We start from the raw sequence: 19555 nt of genomic DNA, 5'->3' as shown, positions 1-19555 counted from the left end.
TTTGCACAACAATAATGAAAGAGAAAACATGAAACACAGATTCAACCTTATTCCATTGCAATTTAATTTCGTACAATTGCTATTAAAACTACGAGGCATTTAAATAACTACACGCAATATTTTGCAAATATTGGATGCATTAATAATAATAATAATTGTATTGTATTGTATCAAATTTTGTTCCTTAAACGGAACAAACCTCATTCCCTACGGGAAGGGTTACAACAATAACAGAACTTAAACTTATTATACAACACAGAAGAAGAGCTCTCGAGAGGTCAGCAAGAACAAATTTTAAATTATGTTTGGATTTCGAAACACAATTAATAATTTTCTTTTGAAAACTCACAAGGAAAATTATTTTTTTCTTGTCAGATTAGATACTAAAACCTGTGTAACTTTGACCCATGGTATCATACAATATCGTTCCGAATACAGTAAACATTTGGCAAAACAAATGAAATGAATTTGGACTATTTCAACATCCTCCAAGCAGTGAATACATACGATCCTTAAATTCTACACCTGTATATCTCCCAACCTCAACTTTTAATTTATGTGCTTAGCACCCAAACCTTGCTAAGCAGTGACGATATTGAGGATTGTGTACAAATAACTTAGGTATGGCTATATGTCGAAGTTCTTTTTAAACGTCTTATATGTTTATATATTTGGTTTGCGGTAAGACCATGTGTGTATCTACTTGCCAGGTAGAGTTTGTTCTTAGAGAACTGTCTTGCTTTATTCTCTTACCGCAGAGTAGATGTTCGGGTATTCGGGAGATTCTGAAAAGAACTGTCCTGCTTATTAACTATTACCGCTTTGTATCACACCCTTAAGGGTCGAAACAAAGCGCTCAGTACTTTCCCTGCAAGGTATGTGGGGCCAGGTTTTTGAAGTATGGTATTGTTATCTTATAGCACCATGTAAATGGTTTTACAAGGTGCTGTGGTGCAATATGCTTCCGCTTAAACCAGGAACACCGAGGCGTACCCCTACTCTTCTGATAAGCGCACTTAGTTCTTTACTGTGCATTACACAACACACAGGAGCACACTCCGATTCGAGCATCGATTAGAGGATCAGCACAGAAGATAAGTACACATGGCATAGTCTTTAATAGACATTCAAGGCTGTTTAATCACAATTTTTCAGATTTTTCAAGGGTGAACAAAATATGGTAATTAGACTAAAATAGAAAGAACGCCATGCCCAATTGAAATCACCATAATAATTGCATCAATTTCAAAGTAAAGACATCGTGCAAAATGATTTATATACAGTTATTAAAAAATTGTTTAGTAAATGTTAAAGGCACTGGACACTATTGAGAATAGAGGGGTCACCTTCACAAAGAGTTGGGACTAGTCCTAACTTAGGACTAGTCCTAGGAGATATTAAAATCCTGAGGCTAGTCCTAAGTTAGGACGAGTAACTCAAAAGACTAGTCTTAAAGGCAGTAGACACTATTACTCAAAATAATTTTTAGAATAAAACCTTACTTGGAAATAAGTTATAGGAAGACGTTGATAGCATAAAACATCGTGAGAAACAGCTCCCTCTAAATTGATGTAGTTTTCGGGAAAGAAGTAATTTTCCTCAAATTTGATTTTGAGACCTCAAGTTTAGAATTTGAGGTCTCGAAATCAAGCATAAGAAAGCACACAACTTTGTGTGACAAGGGTGTTTTTTCTTTCATTAATATCTCGTAACTTAGATGACCGATTGAGCTAAAATTTTCACAGGTTTGTTATTTCATGCATATGATGAGATACAGCAAGTGAGAAAACTGGTCTTTGACAATTACCAAAAGTGTCCACTGTCTTCAACTCTTTGTGAAATCCACCCCTGGTCTTTGACAATATTACCCAGTGCCTTTAAAGGCTCTGGGTACTTTTTACACAATGTCCACAGATTTCGAGAAATGAGTAAAACAATGTCACACAAGTTATTTTAGTCTCAGTATTAGCATGTTAAAACGTATTAGCATGTAAAAACCATAACATACCATACATGTAACTGGTTAATACGTTTTTACTTGCAATCACTGAAAGTGAGACGAAAGTGATTTTGGTGACTTGTTTTAGTACTCATTTCTCAAAAACTACAGCACCTCAGCAAGTAATATTGTAAGGGAAGCTTTCTACCAACATTATCTTCAAACTGAGTAAGTTTAATGTAAATCTGTGGACATTATGTTTTGTGTTACAAAAAGTACCCAAATCTTAAAATTGTTAAAATACAAAAATTACACAAGTACAGTTACTTCCTCCAAAATTTCTTATCCTGCGCCATTTTTTTCTTGAAGTTCTGAAACCATTTATCTAGGACCGTCATGAGGATCCAGCTGATGTTTGGCTGGGGTGTCATCTGCGACTGGTTTATTCCGAACGACGAGGCGTAGTTGTAGAAGTTCTCCAACATCTTCATGGCGAACTCTGAGAAGCTGGTCAAAGTCGATGTCTTAATAAATGGAGAGAAAACAAAAAGTAAGTAAAATGCACTGGACCCCTTTGGTAATAGGCCGATCCATTTAGCTCTGCCCCATCATTGCGTATTGACCAATCACATCCCATTGCGCAACACAAAGTCTGACAAATAAAGTCTGACACGCGTATGCTTGGCGTGGGCGGACGAGTTGTGCAGAATGGCATAGGAGAGCCTCACGTGTTCTTGCTCACATGTGCGCCGTGGGCGGAGACTAATGGATCGGTCTATTGTCAGAGACCAGTTTTCAAGCACTTGCCATGCCCATGTATCCCAACATGTATGCATAAAATGTAACAAACCAGTGGAAATTTGCCTTAATCGATTATCAAACTTCCAGAAAATAGTTGAAGAAAAAATTCTTTTTAGAAGTCTGAGAAAGGCTTCACGCCTGAAGTCTTTCGCAGATGCAAATATTTCAGTGAGAAATCACTTCTTTCTCAAAAACTTTGTTACTTCAGAGGGAGCCGTTTCTCACGATGTTTTATTTTATCAACAGCTCTCATCGAGTCGCATTGTGTTTCTGATCGTGATGTCCGATTGTGTTTCGTAAGTAAATTATGTCGTCGTAAATAGTGGTGAGCTACACCATTGGTTCACCAAGCAGGAAGCCACAACTATTGTAGTTGTCGTGGAGGTACGATTAACCGAGTAGTTAAAAAACGATAGTCGCTACTCGACTAAGCAATCAATAGTTGCGACTTTGACACTAGTCACAATAGTCGCCCAGGCTTAATTGCATCACGATTAATTGAAGACGTAATAATAATAGAGACAAGTTCTTATTCAGCGCATTTTTCAATCACCATCTCAATGCGCTTTAGATTAGTGCCCTGGTCATTGGGCAAATTACATCCCTGTAATCTTTCTCAGCCCCCCTGGGGAGTATACAGCCCTGAACTGCCTTGGCACACCAGTGGCTTTTTCATACACAATATCAACCTCTACCCTCGCAGGTACCCATTTATACCCCTGAGTGGAAAGAAGCAACTATAGTCAAGTGTCTTGCTCAAGGACACAAGTGTCATGACTGGGATTCGAACCCACACTCCGCTGACTTTTCCACCTGAACTTAGATTCAATGCCCTTAATCACTCGGTCATGACACCCAACAAATCCGATGCAGCCCTTTCATTTTTCAAATGTTACTAAAGCTCCAGAAAAAGCCCTAATATTTAGGACTCTGTTTCTGTGAACAGCACAAAGGAAGAGTCCTATAGAGGGCTAGGGGCAACCTGAACTCCTGAGATACTGGGCCCAATTTCATAGAGCTGCTTGAAGACACTGGACACTATTGGTAATTGTCAAAGACCAGTCTTCCCACTTGCTGTATCTCAACATTTGCATAAAATAACAACCCTGTGAAAATTTGAGCTCATTCGGTCATCTAAGTTGCGAGATAATTATGAAAGAAAAAAACACCCTTGTCACACGAAGTTGTGTGCTTTCAGATGCTTTATTTCGAGACCTCAAAATTCTTAATCTGAGGTCTCGAAATCAAATTCGTGGAAAATTACTTCTTTCCCGAATACCACCTTAATTCAGAGGGAGTCATTTCTCACTAAGTTTGTTACCATCAACCGCTCTCCATTACTTGTTACCAAGTAAGGTTTTATGCTAATAACTATTACCAAAAGTGTCCACTGCCTTTAAGCACAAAATAAGCGAAGTAAATCAAAATTATGCTAACCGAGATAAAGTTACCAGCCAGTGAGAATTTTTTAAACAGTATTTTCTACTTGAGCAGCTCTATGCAATTGGGACCTTGTTAACCGGAATAAAGTTACCACATGTACAAGGGTGTTTTTTTCTTTCATAATTATCTCGGAACTTAGATGACCGAATGAGCTCAAATTTTCACAGGTTTTTTTTTTTCGGCAAATGTTGAGATACAGCAAGTGAGAAGACTGGTCTTAACAATTACCAATACCCAGTCGACTGTGCACAACAACAAAATAAAAACGTACCTGGGTAGTTTCTGCTGGTATCTGATGCTGGATAACGTGAAGGGGTTCCACAGAGATTCCAATCTGTGACATCGTCTTCATCGGCTGCTGTACAGGCATAGACTGCATGAATGAGTTGTTTGTAGAACTTCCTTTGCTATTGACACATTCAAACAAAATCATAAAAAGACAATAAATCAATCAACCCGCAGAGGCAGCAAGGGTCCATCGCGCCGATGTCATGTGCCCACGTCCTACAGCCTCACGCCACATGTGGGCGATTTCGCTCAGCCGGTCAAGTTGTTCGGCCTAGGATGACCGAGGGCGGCCTCTGTCTAGGTCTCTTACAGCCAGGAGCTGGTGCTGGGCCTCACCTGGAGCTGATGGCGATGCTTTAGAGCTTTTTTAGCTGGGATGTTGTCAGCTAGGCGAGCGACATGACCGAAGAAGGCAGAGTGGCGGTGTTGAATTAGTTGGTTGATGGGGGGGCGGACACGTTCTTTGGGTGACCTCATTGTTGTTGAGGAAGTGGAACCACTGGATGCCAAAAATTGATCATTGACACTGGACACCTTTAGTAATATTTTCAGAGACCAGTCTTCTCAATTGGTCTTCGAAGTTGTGAGAGAATATTGGAAGAGAAAAAACCCTGTTCGTAAGAAGTTGTGTGCTTTCAGTTCAGATGCTTGATTTCCAGACCTCAGCTGAGGTCTCGAAATCAAATCAAATATTTTAGTGAGAAATTACTACTTTCTCAAAAACTACGTTACTTCAGATTCAGAGGGAGTCGTTTCTCACAATGTTTTTTACTATCAACAGCTCTCCATTGCTCATTACCAAGTCAGTTTTTATGTTAACAATTATTTTGAGTAATCACCAATAGTGTCCAATGCTTCTAACCAAGATGATTTCTTGCTTTGCTTTAGGGAATATCTCAATAGTCTTGCTCTGGGCAAGAAGGATTGTTCCTGTAGGTATTTGGGCAATTCCAAGCAAACATGGACATAACACACAAAAATCAAGTTTGTGTCACAACTTTCTTTCCACTTAGAAGTTATAGCTAACATATGAAACCAATTTATTTTTAGTTGTTGACAAGGAATGAACCCAATTTTGCCAAATCAGAACTCAAATTGGGCACCATGTAGGCGTGGCTACATTGCCTGGAAAACTGTAATGCGACTGACCGTAACGCGACTGACCATGGTTTTGCCATGTATACCTAAAAGTTCAAGTTGCTAACCATTTATAAGTATCCTGTTGGATACTCATGTATAAGAGTTGTGTATTACATATAGTAACACTTTCACAATCATTTTGATAGAGGAGATTTTTGAATTGTGACAAGTGTTTTTTTTACCATGTCCTTTTTGTGTAATGCGACTGACCGGTCTTTACAACGTTATAACATCCAGAGCACAAAGCCCACAACATTTCTAATATTATCAATTCAAAGCCTTGGTTGTCAAGTACAAATCAGTCTATAAACTTAGAGGAAAGAATATCTCACACAGAACTTCTAGCACCACGATCGAGAAATGACACTAAAAAGTGTTATGCGACTGACCGTGGAATTGCCCATTTACACGTACATGGACATGTAATCATAATATTTTGCGGGTGGAGATGTGACAGTTATGCCAATAAAACGGGATGTAAACACCGGCCTAATGAAACATATTGACTACATTTTTTGTCAACCATACCTTTCTTCAAGCCAACTACTTTAAAAATGGCACTTGGCTTTTCGTTGGTGATGAAACCGAGAAACATCCAGACCATTTCGCCCTCCGGTGACAGCCAACTAAAGTAGATGGCCCCGCCCATTCCCTCTGGAAACGCTCCGGTTCCGGTCAGGAAGACAACGATGTGGTTGATGGTAGCCGCATTGAAAATGTTGAAGAGGACATGAGTGTCGTCTATCTGTTGCATGTCCGTCTGGACCTAGAGAGTAAAATGGGTGAAACTAGTTAAGAGATGGTTGCGAGAACTAGATGTTAAATTTGCATTTGGGATAAAGAATTTCATATACTTTTGATTTTACCATTACACCGACGAGTAACTTTCACGAGTTCTCAGGCATACCCATTTACTTGGGTGGGAGTAGAACCCAGGACCTTTGCAAATCTGTAGCAGTGTCTTACAAACTAGACCACCTAGAGTGCCTGGTAGCTAGAGGCAGTTTGAACCCTTTATTTAGGATGGTAAGAAGACACTGCTCTATAACTGCAAGGGTCGATGGTTCGAATCCCACCCAAGTAATATGCCTGTGATTTTTTTTTCACAGAACTCGGGAAAGTACTGAGTACTAACATATCGGTGTAAAGGGTAAAACCACAATTGATCTGATTGCGAGTTTAGTGTTGGGGATGGGGAACAGAGGGGTCTCCCTCACTCAGAGGTCTCTGTAGAAAGACAACGATGTGGTTGATGCTAGCCGCATTGTCATTGTTAGAGGATGACGTGCGAGTCGTAAACCTTTGAATGTCTGTCTGGACCTGAGAATAGAATGGGTGAGAATAGTTAAGAGATGATTGCGAGTGTAAAGCCCGGTTCATACTTCTTCCTGCGAAAGCGAATGTGAATACGTTGTTAATTTTGCACCCCAAATTCGCAAGGAATAGTTCACATCAGTTTGCTAAGTGCTAAACAGCCATGTGAAATCGTCACCATTTGTTCTATCGCATAATTGCATTCGCATTTGCAGGAAGTATGAACCTGGCTTTACACTCGCAATCCTACTGCTACTTGACACAACTCGTTTGGTGTCGTCCACTCCGTCAACACAACCAAATATCATTTTGATAAGTTATTCCAATGGCCAACAACTCAGAAAAGAGAGCATTGTACTTTATATAGCCCAGGTTTGACTCCTCCGATGCATGCAACGCGACGGAGTCCATAGGTCCCGTACCATTGCGATTTTTTTTTTTTAATCTGTTAAAAATATTTCTACCTAAGTTGGGAGTCTGAACTTTTACTCACATGTTCCTTGTAGTTGGAACTCCAAGCCCGCGTTATTTAAAATTGTTGAGTTGTCTCCTTTGGTGTTAATATTTTGTGAAAAGAAAATTGAAATTTACGTTTTCCATTCCCACGTCGTCCACTAACTTCCGTGTAAACACTTTCTTGCACTGATCACTGGCTGCACCATCAACTTGCGTCAACCACTCACTAAGCAGATGGATAATAGTCAGCGAGCAATTTACACAAAGCGCAGAACATAGTATACCGAGCATAGACGTCTTGTGCCAAGACTCCATGTGCTGGGAGCGTACCTTTTTCCCAGGACAGATGAGGCCGTTAAGTTGGCGCATGCTAAGTGGCCTCATCGGTCCTAGGAAAAAAATGTACGCGCGCAGGAAAGCGCCCTCTGTTGTCCGTCTATATGACAAGAAGAAGCCAAGTGAAAAAGCAAGATGGCGGCAGATGGCTTTGCTGCTCATTAATATTTTTTAAGAAAAAAACTCACTTTGTAACCGAAATTCCACCTGAAAATTCTATTTGAGGTGTAGTGCTTTCCAGTTTTATGCCTCCTGGATTTTAAATGTGTATTGGAGGAGTTGAAGGCGATTTGATGGCACCTACCCAGTTGACGGCGAATAGCGGCAAGACAGCGCGCTGCACTCTAAAGCCATGCGCACTTGGGCTCACACTATCAATTGGTATACGATGATCAACATCGCCAGTGCAGAACTTCGACATATTTTCGGAAATAATTTCTTCCATGGATATATTTTTTAGCTGTAAACTCGTTGAAAATATAGTGAGGGACACAATGAATATATGAACGTAATTTCAACTTCTCAAATCAGGTAAAAAATAAAGAAAATTGTAGTCAAATTTGTGTTTGCATTGTAAAGAACCTTTATACCCAGGACGTCAGTGCAGTGGCACTCTAATCATATTTGAGTTTGTTTTTTTAGTTTTTTTTATCAGGTTTGTTTTTTATTTTCTTTGGGGTGTTTTAGTGTTTTTTTTATAAGTTTCAAAGATCCATTCGTTTGTATTTAATCTGTTCTTTGTTATTTTTGTTAGTATTTTCTCTGTAATAGCGCCCTGAGCACTTTTGTGGATTTGTGCGCTCTATAAGACCTCGTTATTATTTTTATTATTATTATCGCGCCCAACAGAAACTCTGCTCATTTTTCTTGTTAACTTTACCTCTTTTCACCAATCCAGTGCTTTCTTAATATTTTTTATTCTCAAATTTTCATCCACCGATTTCACGTTTTTCTTTTTCACTTCTCCAGAGAAACGGCACCCTCTGAAGTGCCATAGTTTCCGAGAAAGAAGTAATTTTCCACGAATTTGATTTCGAGACCTCAGATTTAGAACTTGAGGTCTCGAAATCAACCATCTAAACGCACACACCTTCGTGTGACAAGGGTTTTTTTTCTTTCATTCATATCTCGCAAGTTTGATGACAGATTGAGCTCAAATTTTCACAGGTTCGTTATTTTATGCATATGTTGAGATACACCAACTGTGAAGGCTAATCTTTGACAATAACCAATAGTGTCCACTGCCTTAAGGGAGAATGCTGACTGGCTCATGTATGTCTCAATAACAAACATTACACAACGTACCCATGGCTCGGTACACCGTACCGATATTCCCGTAGGCTATGCCCAGTCCGCGATGGTTTCCCGTTTGACTGTGGACTTCCAAGCATTCCACAAGGAGCAAGATGGCCGCCTCATTGTCCTTCAGAGCTGATGATGAAGAGAAGAACAGACGCAAATCAAAACAGATTTTGATTTTCAAATAGTTATTGACTTCTTTAAAGTAATTATCCCTGGGGGTGCTATCTGATAGTGGCTTCCTTTATATAGCACAATAGGAAAAATATAGCACAACTACATCCCATATCCAAAGAGGTCCAAGGCCGAGGTCTTGTTGGATGTGAGATGCAGAGGCACTATATTTTTCCGTTAGCCCTATATAGGACTCTTCCTCTGTACACAGATACAGAGTCCTAACTATTGAGGCCTGTTACTGGGGCGGAACATTTTCAAAGCTTCATAACTCAAATCTTACCTGCAACAAGCCACTAATTTCAACAGATTCACACACCATGGCAGCATACATTTTTCTGCGGTGGGTTTTGGTCCTCATATATTCCTCACAAATCCGTCATTTTCGTGAAATAATGCAGCTCCCAACGTTAAAAATCCTATTTTTACCGTTTTCTCACAGTGTTGTCTGTTGCCGTGCGTCTGCGTATACATTCGCATGCAAGACGCATGAATTCTTGGTCATCATACTCTTGACTGCACAGCATTAACACACAAACGCAACGCAAGATTTGCACATCTTGCGTAAACACGGCAGACTGTGAGAGTACGAACAAAAATGGGAATTCCTTAACGTTGGGAGCTGCATTATTTCATGAAAATGACGGATTTTTGAAGAATATATGACGATCAAAACCCACCGCAGAAAAATATATGCTGCCATGGTGTGAATCTGTTGAAATTAGTGCTTTCTTGCAGGTAAGATTTGAGTTATGAAGCTTTGAAAATTTTCCGCCCCAGAAATGTACCCTGATATCCAGGATGTCACTGTAGTATTACGAAAGTGTAAGGCCGCCAGGGCTAATTTTTCCATATTCCATGAGCGTGTGTGTGATAACTTATAATACTTAAAATTCAAACCTGTGTATATCTTGCCGAGGCAGTTTAAGGCACGCGACTTCATCGCCAAGTACCCGATCCTGTCAGACAGCTCCAGGTGTATGGCGTGGTAGACCAAGGCCATGTCGTAGTCCGGTGGGCTCATGGAGTAATGAGTGAAGCCAATGTTGAAGCAGGATACAACTAGAGCTGCCTGTCACCTAGGGAAGAAGAACAAGTATGATGTAAGAGGGTCGTTCACAGTTATCAACATTTCCGATCCTGTCAGTGTCAGAAAGCTCTAGCTGTACTGCATGGTAGACAAAGACTGAGTTGTAGTCCGGTGGGCTCATGGAGTAATGAGTGAAGCCGATGTTGAAGCAGGAAACCACTAAAGCTGCCTGGTCACCTAGGGAATGAGAGCAGGTATAATGTAAGAGGGTCGTTCACAGTTATCAACATGTCCGATACTGTTGGACAGCTCCAGGTGTATGGCGGGGTAGACCAAGGCCATGTCCCAGTCTGGTGGGCTCATGGAGTAATGAGTGAAGCCAATGTTGAAGCAGGAAACCACTAAAGCTGCCTGTCACCTAGGGAATGAGAGCAGGTATAATGTAAGAGGGTCGTTCACAGTTATCAACATGTCCGATACTGTTGGACAGCTCCAGGTGTATGGCGGGGTAGACCAAGGCCATGTCCCAGTCTGGTGGGCTCATGGAGTAATGAGTGAAGCCAATGTTGAAGCAGGAAACCACTAAAGCTGCCTGTCACCTAGGGAATGAGAGCAGGTATAATGTAAGAGGGTCGTTCATAGTTTTGAGTTATCAACATTTCCAATCCTGTCCAAGAGCTCCAAGTGTACTGTGTGGTAGACCATGGCTGAGTTATAGTCCGGTGGACTCATGGAGTAATGAGTGAAGCCGATGTTGAAGCAGGATACAACTAGAGCTGGCTTCGACAAACTTACCTACAAGCATTTCCAAATGACTGTAACATTAGCCCCCTATTCTTGTCGCTCATATTCCGTTTCAACAGCGGCTGGAAAACCTTGGCAATAGCCTCCTTCAGATGTCCACTCCCAAGAATCCAATCCCCGTGATGGATGGTTGCCGTGGTGATCTTGTCCACGTCGCCCATCTCGACGGCCAACATCTCAACCTCGTCAAGATACATCTTGGCATCCTGCAAGTTGCCGAGGAAACGGCGAGCATTCCCCAAGTCCAACGATTTGAAAGTGCATCTCCCTCAATGATGAATCAGAGGGCCCAGCATGGATCCCTGGGGAACCCTCCTTTGGTGTTGGCAGGTTGCTAGCACCCAATGGTATAGACTTTACTGCTTTATACTCATATGTTGAGCAGCCTCCAGGCCTTTGCTAAGTGGCCCAATGGACATGTAAACTTGGTACTTCAAGTGATAACACTTCACTTTCTGTCAAAAAGAGAAGATAAAAGCAAAATGTTAAAGGGGGGGGGGTACAGAACTGGGATCAACTAAGTGCGGAAAACTGCACTTACAGCCAATGCAACTATTGATAAAACATTGTGAGAAACTGCTCCCTCTACTCTCAAGTATCTTTGTGTTTAAGAAAGAGGTAATTTCTCAACCAAATAAAAAGGTTTCATATGCATCTGAAAGTACACACTGAATGTCATTTTTTCAAAAAGGGTGTTCTTTCTTTCATTATTATCATGAAACTTCGATGACCAATTGAGCCAAAATTTTTGCAGGTTTACTTTATGCATTTGTTGGGATACACCAAGTGAGAACACTGGTTTTCGACAATTACCAAACACCTCCAGTGCCTTTAAACTTACCTGTTCAGTAGATATTTCTGGGAAGCTAAGCGTATCTTCAAGTAACGTGGCCACAGCAGGCAGATTGGTCAGCAGTAGAACTTGGGCCTCGTAAATCCTCTCATCTGTAAAAGACGACAGGCATTTAACATTTAGTTTTTACCAATATGGTATAATGGCCCGACGTTTCGACCCTAGCAGAGTCTTTCTCTCACAGACTGAATAACAACATAACACACACAAACTTGAGTTGTGATTTGACAATCGTTAACAATCTGCTTCTGTCATTGGCCATTGATTAAACAATGGCAAACTCAACCGAATCAGATATTGTTACGACTGCAAAAACACACCCTTGTAGCCCCCCCTTGTAACAGAAGCAACAAAGTGAAAGTAAGTGTGAGAGAGAGGTTAGGCAGAAAGAACACAGAAAAAGCAAGAGTTTTGCCCTGAACTCTGAAGAAATTGGAAACCCAATTTTAGGTCTTAACTATCTTTTGCAAACAATAAAATATATGACTATCTCTTACCGATGGTGAACGGTCTGTATTTCTCTGCCTGGTACTCTGCTAGCAGCTTTTCATGCTGGGCGTCAAAGCCCTGCAGTATCTCCTGAATCTCTCGTCTATGGTCGTTCGATAGACTTAACTTATCAATGTATTTGTACGACATCTTGGTATCGGACAAGTCTGGAACACCTGGGAGTATTGTAGTATGTCGAGCATGAATATGGACCAATGTGAACAAGAGAACCAGAGTGGCTGGTATCCTGGTCACTGGTAACATGGAATGATCATTATCTGTGTGGGTTTAATGAAGAGAAATGAAAAATATTTCAGTTGAACTGAACCCAATTTCATAAAGCCTGTAAGCAAAACAACTGTGGCTTTTTTATCAAACATACAATTTCACTGTGTAACCCATGGCAAAATATTTACAAAAGAGCCCAGGGGTCGATTTCACAAAGAGTTAGGACTAGTCCTAACTTAGCACTAGTCCTAGGAGATATACAAATTGCATGGATAGTCCTAAGTTAGGACGAGTAACTGGTCCTAACTCGAGATAAGACTAGTCCTAACTCTTTGTGAAATCCACCCCTGGTAAATAAAACAGCCTTACTTTAGGGACGTTATGAAGGCACAGAGTAATAGAAAATATGAGTTTTATAAATGATTGTTGAGTTTTGCAACTGATTACGACAAGCCCACTGGACACTTTTTTGCCTGGAGGGTAGTGGCGATAACGTAACCCTCCTCTTCTTCGCGGTCAGGAGGAGGGTCAAGTCTAAGCAACTATGCCAGGGGCCGGTGCTAGGTTTTGTGAAGACAGCAAATTAGTGTGGGTCCAGGGGTAACTTAACAAAGGGCCCCAATGGCTTTTGGCAGACCAAGTTAGTTCAAAAAGTAAATGGAAGCCACACAGTTTTGAAGCATGTTGAATGAATAATGCGGATGGGTGGCGTTTATTACTTGCACTTTTTTTTTCACTTGTAAATAGAGGATGCCGTGTTCCTGATCGCGCACTTTGCACCTTTCACAGTACGACTATACTCTACTACAAGAGGAATGTACTTCACCATATAGATAGATAGATTAGGATCAAAATATTCTATGGACAACTTTTACAACTTGACAAGATTAGAGTATGATTCACACAACAAACATTCTTCGAAATTGTATGGTTTTTCCCAAGCTCACGATCCGTTATTTTGTAGAACAAAATTTGTGATTTACGCAAAAAGTATAGTTCACAAAGTAAAAGGAAAACCACACATTGTCGAAAGAGTATCATTATATTTACTCCTAATTCGTTTCTCTATTGTCTCCACAAACCCATAGTTCTATCTAGTAGAACTATGATGTGGTTATAAGTTCGACTATCTCCGCTATCGTGGAGACAATAGTGGAACGAGCGTCAAGAATGACGAGTAGGAGTAGACCCAGTTAACTGGGGCGCTGTACTCCTTCTGTCAAAATTTTGACATTCTCTGTCGTGCTAGTTCGACCGAGAATGTCAAAACTTCGAAAAAAGGAGTATAGCGCCGCAGTTACTGGGCCTAGACATGCTAGAGTAGGAGTACATAATATTCTACCCTTTTTAAGATTATTTTAAGATTATTTTCAAGCAACATGTTAATTTAATTACTTGTAACAACAAACACTGAACACTTTAGAAGTGAAAATCAGTTCCATCCAAATGATTGTGAAGTGTACTGTACTGCGCTGTGTTGTACCAAGAGTCAACACCCATGCAGTAGGGGCCCTGCACTCATTCTAACTATTTGCAAAATGTCATCATTTTTAAAAATGAGTGCAGAGCACCAGTTACTCAGCTCAGCTACATGTACTAGCTCAGCTAGCTGGGTCAACAAGTGGACACCAAATAAATAGTGAGTGAGTGTTGTCGAAATTATGAATGTACTTTGTACTACAAAGTACATTCATCATTTTGCTTGCTCCATTCCATATTTTACTTTAAGTTTATAATCAACACTCTAAAGTCTAAACCAACACGAAAGAAGGACCCAGTACTACTACTGCTGTACTAGTTAGTCACGTAAAATTCAAGCGAATCAGCCAGCTACCTTCATGCAAATCACTTCAATTCAATTAACATTTTCGAATTTCTATAATCGATGCTGGAGCAGAGAGCACTAGTTTTGCTTTTCGGGATTTCCAAAGAAAGAACTTTCTCTTTAAGGCACCACCTTTACAAACTCTGTAGCACGCAACAAACTAGTCTGGTTCCCTGACCAAAGATTCCTTGACGTCTCTTGTTAAAAATCTTAGGTCAGGTACGGTCAGGTACAATGGTCAGGTATCACCCACGGTTAAAAATAGAGCATGACGCAACTTGTCAGGGTCGGGGGTCATCTCCAGGGAAACCATGTCTGCACGTACTATAGTTGCGATAACGTAACCCTCCTCCCAACGGCCGCCAGGCAGGCCGGAGGGTTACGAGATTATTTTGATCGTCAATTAATTACAATCTGGTTCAACACGTATAATTTCAACAGCTAGTCACCAGATTTTGCCCCATTTTTACCACTTTTATAAATCATGAAACTTAATCCTCAATCAATGTCTAATGAACACTCAAGTAAAAACACCTTTGAAAAAATATTTTTGAAGAAAAAGGACAAAAACTTACCAGATCCCGGAGCGATTTCCTAGGTTTATATATTTTGAACTTGTTGCATCGCTTTGCAAATGCAGGACTGACATTACGAGTCCGTACCGAACATCAACGATACTGTCTGAATGTTGACGACAACACGTTCGGAACATTTCGGCTAACTTCGAAAGAGGAGGAATTCCTCCTGTTTGGTCACTTGATTTTGGGTGATACCGGAGACGCATGTTTTTTTTTCCTAAGACGAACGTGGGCGATTTACATAAATGGGCGTAGTTAACTATACATTTTCCAATGCACATGCGCACTTCGACGTAATAATAGTTGTGGAAATTCACTCACGCATATTAAATGTGAAGGACTTGGGGAGCTGGGGCGCCCTCTACTCCAAACAGATAACCAATGTGTAGTGTACCAGAAAACGGTAAAACTGAAAGTTTAATGCAGAAAGTACAACAACTATAAGTACATAGAGCAATAGTTTTAAGTACAAAATCTGAATTAAGATTAACAAAAAATCACAAAACCAACCTTTTATAGCATGAAATTTCTCTTACAGAACTGTTCTCTTGTGGGCTCAAGATGTCCTCAACTATATAAACCTCTGCTCAAAACACTACTCTTCTCGTCATCTTCAACCTAAAAATAAACAACAATGCATAAATTATTCAATGCACTCATATCAATACACACAGCGAGTAAAAGCCCTCCAGTCATAAGCAGGCAAGGCCCAAATAAGGAAACAAGCTCATGAATATTCATAGCGTCCAAAATAAAAATGGCGAGTGGAAGTGTTTAGGCAGGCAAGCCCTGCTATACACAAAAACTAAGTCTTAATTACTTAAACTCACACAACTAACGTAGTTATACAACCATAAAAAGGCCCTAGAACTTCCTGAAGAGTAAACATCCCTAAGCATGGAGGCCTGGACAGCTAGTTCACTAACTACCCAACAACTTAATAACAATGGCCTTGACACAAAAATGATAAATCAAGGGAACAAAAGGAACGAAAAATACGTAAATGAGAGAAAAACTTAAAGGAACACGTAACATTGCCTTGGATCGGTCGAGTTGGTCTTTAAAAAGCGTTTGTAACCGTTTGTTATAAAATGCATATGATTAGGAAGATGTTTTAAAAGTAGAATACAATAATTCACACAAACTTGCCTCAAAATTACTTGGTTTTCCTTTTACTTTACTAACTAACACGGTCGGCCATTTATGGGAGTCAAAAATTTGACTCCCATAAATGGCCGACCGTGTTAGTCGATGATGTAAAAGGAAAACCACGCAATTTCGAGTGATACTTGTGTGGATCATTATATTCTACTTTTAAAATATCTTTCTAATCATATGCATTTCATAACAAACGGTTTCAAACGCTTTTCAAAGACCAACTCGTCCGATCCAAGGCAACGTGTTCCTTTAAGAGGCTGTAAAGAAAGGAGATACTGCGGGAAAACAATACTAAAAACTACACCCTAAATAGACAACATTTACTGAAAATTAATCTACAATACCATTAAAATAAAATCCAAGCTTACCACTAGACTTCATAGTAACTACAACAAGTCATATAACGGCCTTCAAGGTGAAAAAGAGGCACTTTCTACGGAGTGGTTCGATGAAAACTAATCACTTCAGAAAACTTATTGGCGAAAAGCACTAGGGCAATACGAGAGGGCGCTAGACCAAAAAGGCGTAACTTTGGGGGCAGAGAGATGAACATTCGCTCGGCCCCAGCGGCCAGACTAATTTGGTTTAAGCAAGGCGCTGGGGACGAGCGAAAGATGAACATAACATTAAACATGTACACATACACAACTCTATGACATACACGCATACATGTACACATGTTACATGTACATTGTACATGTATATATTAAGTACCATGTACCATGTAAAACTGCGTATTTTGTATAACTCTACCTTTTGTCCATAAAAATGCGTCGCGCTTGCTTTCATTGGCAAGTCTTGATTGCCCGATAAAATACGTTTGGATAGGGGAGGGAGAGCAATTATGAAAATAGACTGACGGTCATAATGAACGGTTGTGGTCCCTAATGTTTTTTGATGAAATATAGTACACTGCATTACAAACAGCACTTATGCATCTGGAGAGCACACAAAATTATGCAACAAAAATAATGTTTTTTTTCCACAGGTTTGTGATCTTCTGCATGTTGGGATACATCAAGTGAAAATACTGGTCTTCGACAATAATTACCAAATCAAGTGGAAATACTGGTCTTCGACAATAATTACCAAATGTGCCCAGTTTAAAAATAAACCATGATCTCCATGGTTAGACCATGGAGAAAGAAATAGGAGGTACACTGGTTCATCACAACCTACAACTATTTTCATTCCACATACTATACCACCACCAGTGGCCCATCACAAGGTCCATTGCGGTCATCACTAAAGTTCGTGCATGCGCGAGAGTGTTTTTCTGGCAAAAACACGCCCATTTTATGTTAAATATCCACGTTCGTCCAAGGAAAAAAAACGGTACCCGGGGTGGGCGGGGCCGTCTTGTACACACACGTGTTTCGGTTCCATACAAAAAGTAGGATAAGAGATTTCCAGGTGCAAACTGCTGCCAATCATGTTTACCTTTCCTCTTCGACTCAAAAGACGTTACATTGCATGTAATATGGGGCAAAAGTTCACTAAGCCAGTAGCCCATTGTGATCTTTCAAAGAAAGTGTTTTCAACTCACTTGGTCTATTGCTTTATCTTTGTGGCAATCGGTAATCCGGTCTCCCTATTTTGTGGTGACTGCGACATCCGATGTTGTCTGGATAATTTGAAAGCAGACACTAAACAAAAAACCCATTATTCAAAATAATTATTAGCAAAAAAACTAAGTTGGTAACGAGTAATGGAGAGCTTTTGATAGTTTGTACATTGTGAGAAACGGCTCCCTCTGAAGTAACGTAGTTTTCAAGAAAGTACGAAGTTATTTTCCAGGAGGTTGATTTCGAGACCTCAGATTTAGAATTTGAGGTTTCGATATCAAGCAAATGGAAGCACACAACTTCGCGTGACAAGTTTTTTTTTTCTTTCACTATTCTCGCAACTTTGACGACCAATTAAGCTCAAAATTGTCAAAGGTTTGTTATTTTATGCATATGTTGAGATACACCAAGTGAGAAGACTGGTCTTTGATCGACAGTCACCAATAGTGATCAGTGTCCAATGTCTGTAAAGGCAGTAGACACTGTTGGTAATTGTCAAAGACTAGTATTCTCACAAACCTGTCACTGAAAATTTGAGCTCAATCGGTCATCGAAGTTGCGAGATAATAATGAAAGGAAAATAACCCTTGTCACACGAAGTTGTGTGCGTTTAGATGGTTGATTTCGAGACATCAAGTTCTACATCTGAGGTCTCTAATTCGTGGAAAATTACTTCTTTCTTAAAAGCTATGGCACTTCAGAGGGAGCTGTTTCTCACAATGTTTTATACCACCAACATCTCCCCATTACTCGTCACCAAGAAAGGTTTTATGCCAATAATTAGTTTGAGTAATTACCAATAGTGTATTTATAAATATAATGAAAAAATAGTACAACATTTTTATTCCCTTTTTTGTGCATAGATTAATAAATGAGTAAATAAATAAGCTGCTTGAATTGGGCCTTCATGTTAAAAAAAAAAAATTCCAGCTCCCTGACAAGCCGGCGATGTTTTTTCATAATTCGCCCCATGGTTACGCCTGGCCTGGAAATAACAATAATATAATTCTCCTATAAAGATCATGAATGCGACTGTGTTTTAAATCTACTCAAGTTTTTGCTCTACTTTATTCATTTGTTTATGCATCGAATTGGTCTAACAGTCCACAGTGCACCTAGGCCTCCAGCTATTGATCTAATTAATTTCAAACAGGAATTGTAAGCTGGGACATTTGCCTTTTATTCCATGCCTGTAGTAATCTTTAATTAACTCAATTCCAGATAGGAAAGGCATTATCCCCATATCCCACACCAGACACAAAGTCGTTTGCCCGCCCCTCGCCCAGGCACGTGCACCCAACCATTGTTCCCAGGTCTGGCTTATATTCAATGAAAAATGTTATACATTTCTTTTTCTTGGTCAAAATTGCTACACTTGTTCTTGCGGTCGCGTTCGCGATATCGATAACTAACTGCAGCTCTGAAAATAGTCTACCAAGAAAGTAGGATTTATACGGCTCTATTCGTGATTTAATCCGATTAGATAGTTCACAGACGTTTTAAGCTCGACGACTGTTCGCATGGCGATAGTGGCTGTCTAAAAACTTGGGATAAAGTCTTGAATTTTGGTCTTATTGTTGGTTTTTATCTTTTTGGCGCGAAATCAACGAGAAAATCTGCTTTTGGAAAAAAGTTGAAAGTGGGCGGAGTCAATCGATCAACATTAAGTTTGACACCTTTCAAATATGGAATATTCCATTTATAAAAAGGTAAGAATTAAATAAGGACTACGCATTAGTCTATTCTACGAAGGTTTTTCATGTTGTTATTTACAGTATTCGGTTTATTATTGTAATCCCACTAAAATGTGTTTTAAAAATAGTACCGTTAGATTC

The 19555-nt window shown here is 39.9% G+C and overlaps 2 protein-coding genes across 8 annotated transcripts; both read right to left on the bottom strand.

Annotated features, from left to right (window-relative positions):
- LOC139949023 (protein Hikeshi-like) lies at positions 1-11130 on the bottom strand. 5 transcript variants are annotated; one of them, XR_011787507.1, is made up of 5 exons: positions 11016-11130; positions 10091-10269; positions 9023-9148; positions 6140-6377; positions 4455-4585 (listed from the first exon to the last, which is right to left on the bottom strand). XR_011787507.1 is itself a non-coding variant. In XM_071947420.1 (4 exons), exons 2-4 carry the CDS (start codon positions 6363-6365, stop codon positions 2263-2265), a joined length of 558 nt encoding a protein of 185 aa, XP_071803521.1. In that variant the 5' UTR covers positions 6366-6377; positions 9023-9148; the 3' UTR covers positions 1-2262. The 5 variants fall into 5 exon arrangements, 2 of the variants coding, with proteins under 2 accessions (XP_071803521.1, XP_071803522.1); XM_071947420.1 differs by lacking the exons at positions 10091-10269; positions 11016-11130 and adding an exon at positions 1-2463; XM_071947421.1 differs by lacking the exons at positions 9023-9148; positions 10091-10269; positions 11016-11130 and adding exons at positions 1-2463; positions 7419-7838.
- A 93-nt stretch (positions 11131-11223) lies between these two features.
- Positions 11224-16646, bottom strand: LOC139949025 (uncharacterized). 3 transcript variants are annotated; one of them, XM_071947422.1, is made up of 6 exons: positions 16524-16646; positions 15508-15615; positions 15319-15406; positions 12375-12644; positions 11866-11969; positions 11224-11479 (listed from the first exon to the last, which is right to left on the bottom strand). In XM_071947422.1, the coding sequence occupies exons 3-6, from the start codon at positions 15320-15322 to the stop codon at positions 11381-11383; spliced, it is 477 nt and encodes a 158-aa protein (XP_071803523.1). In that variant the 5' UTR covers positions 15323-15406; positions 15508-15615; positions 16524-16646; the 3' UTR covers positions 11224-11380. The 3 variants fall into 3 exon arrangements, with proteins under 3 accessions (XP_071803523.1, XP_071803524.1, XP_071803525.1); XM_071947423.1 differs by lacking the exon at positions 15319-15406; XM_071947424.1 differs by lacking the exon at positions 15319-15406 and having other exon boundaries at positions 15534-15615.
- Positions 16647-19555: the final 2909 nt, after the last annotated feature.

Source organism: Asterias amurensis, chromosome 16 (genome assembly GCF_032118995.1).
Source record: "Asterias amurensis chromosome 16, ASM3211899v1".
Classification (NCBI taxonomy): domain Eukaryota; kingdom Metazoa; phylum Echinodermata; class Asteroidea; order Forcipulatida; family Asteriidae; genus Asterias; species Asterias amurensis.
This window is presented reverse-complemented; position numbering and strand designations above follow the sequence as displayed.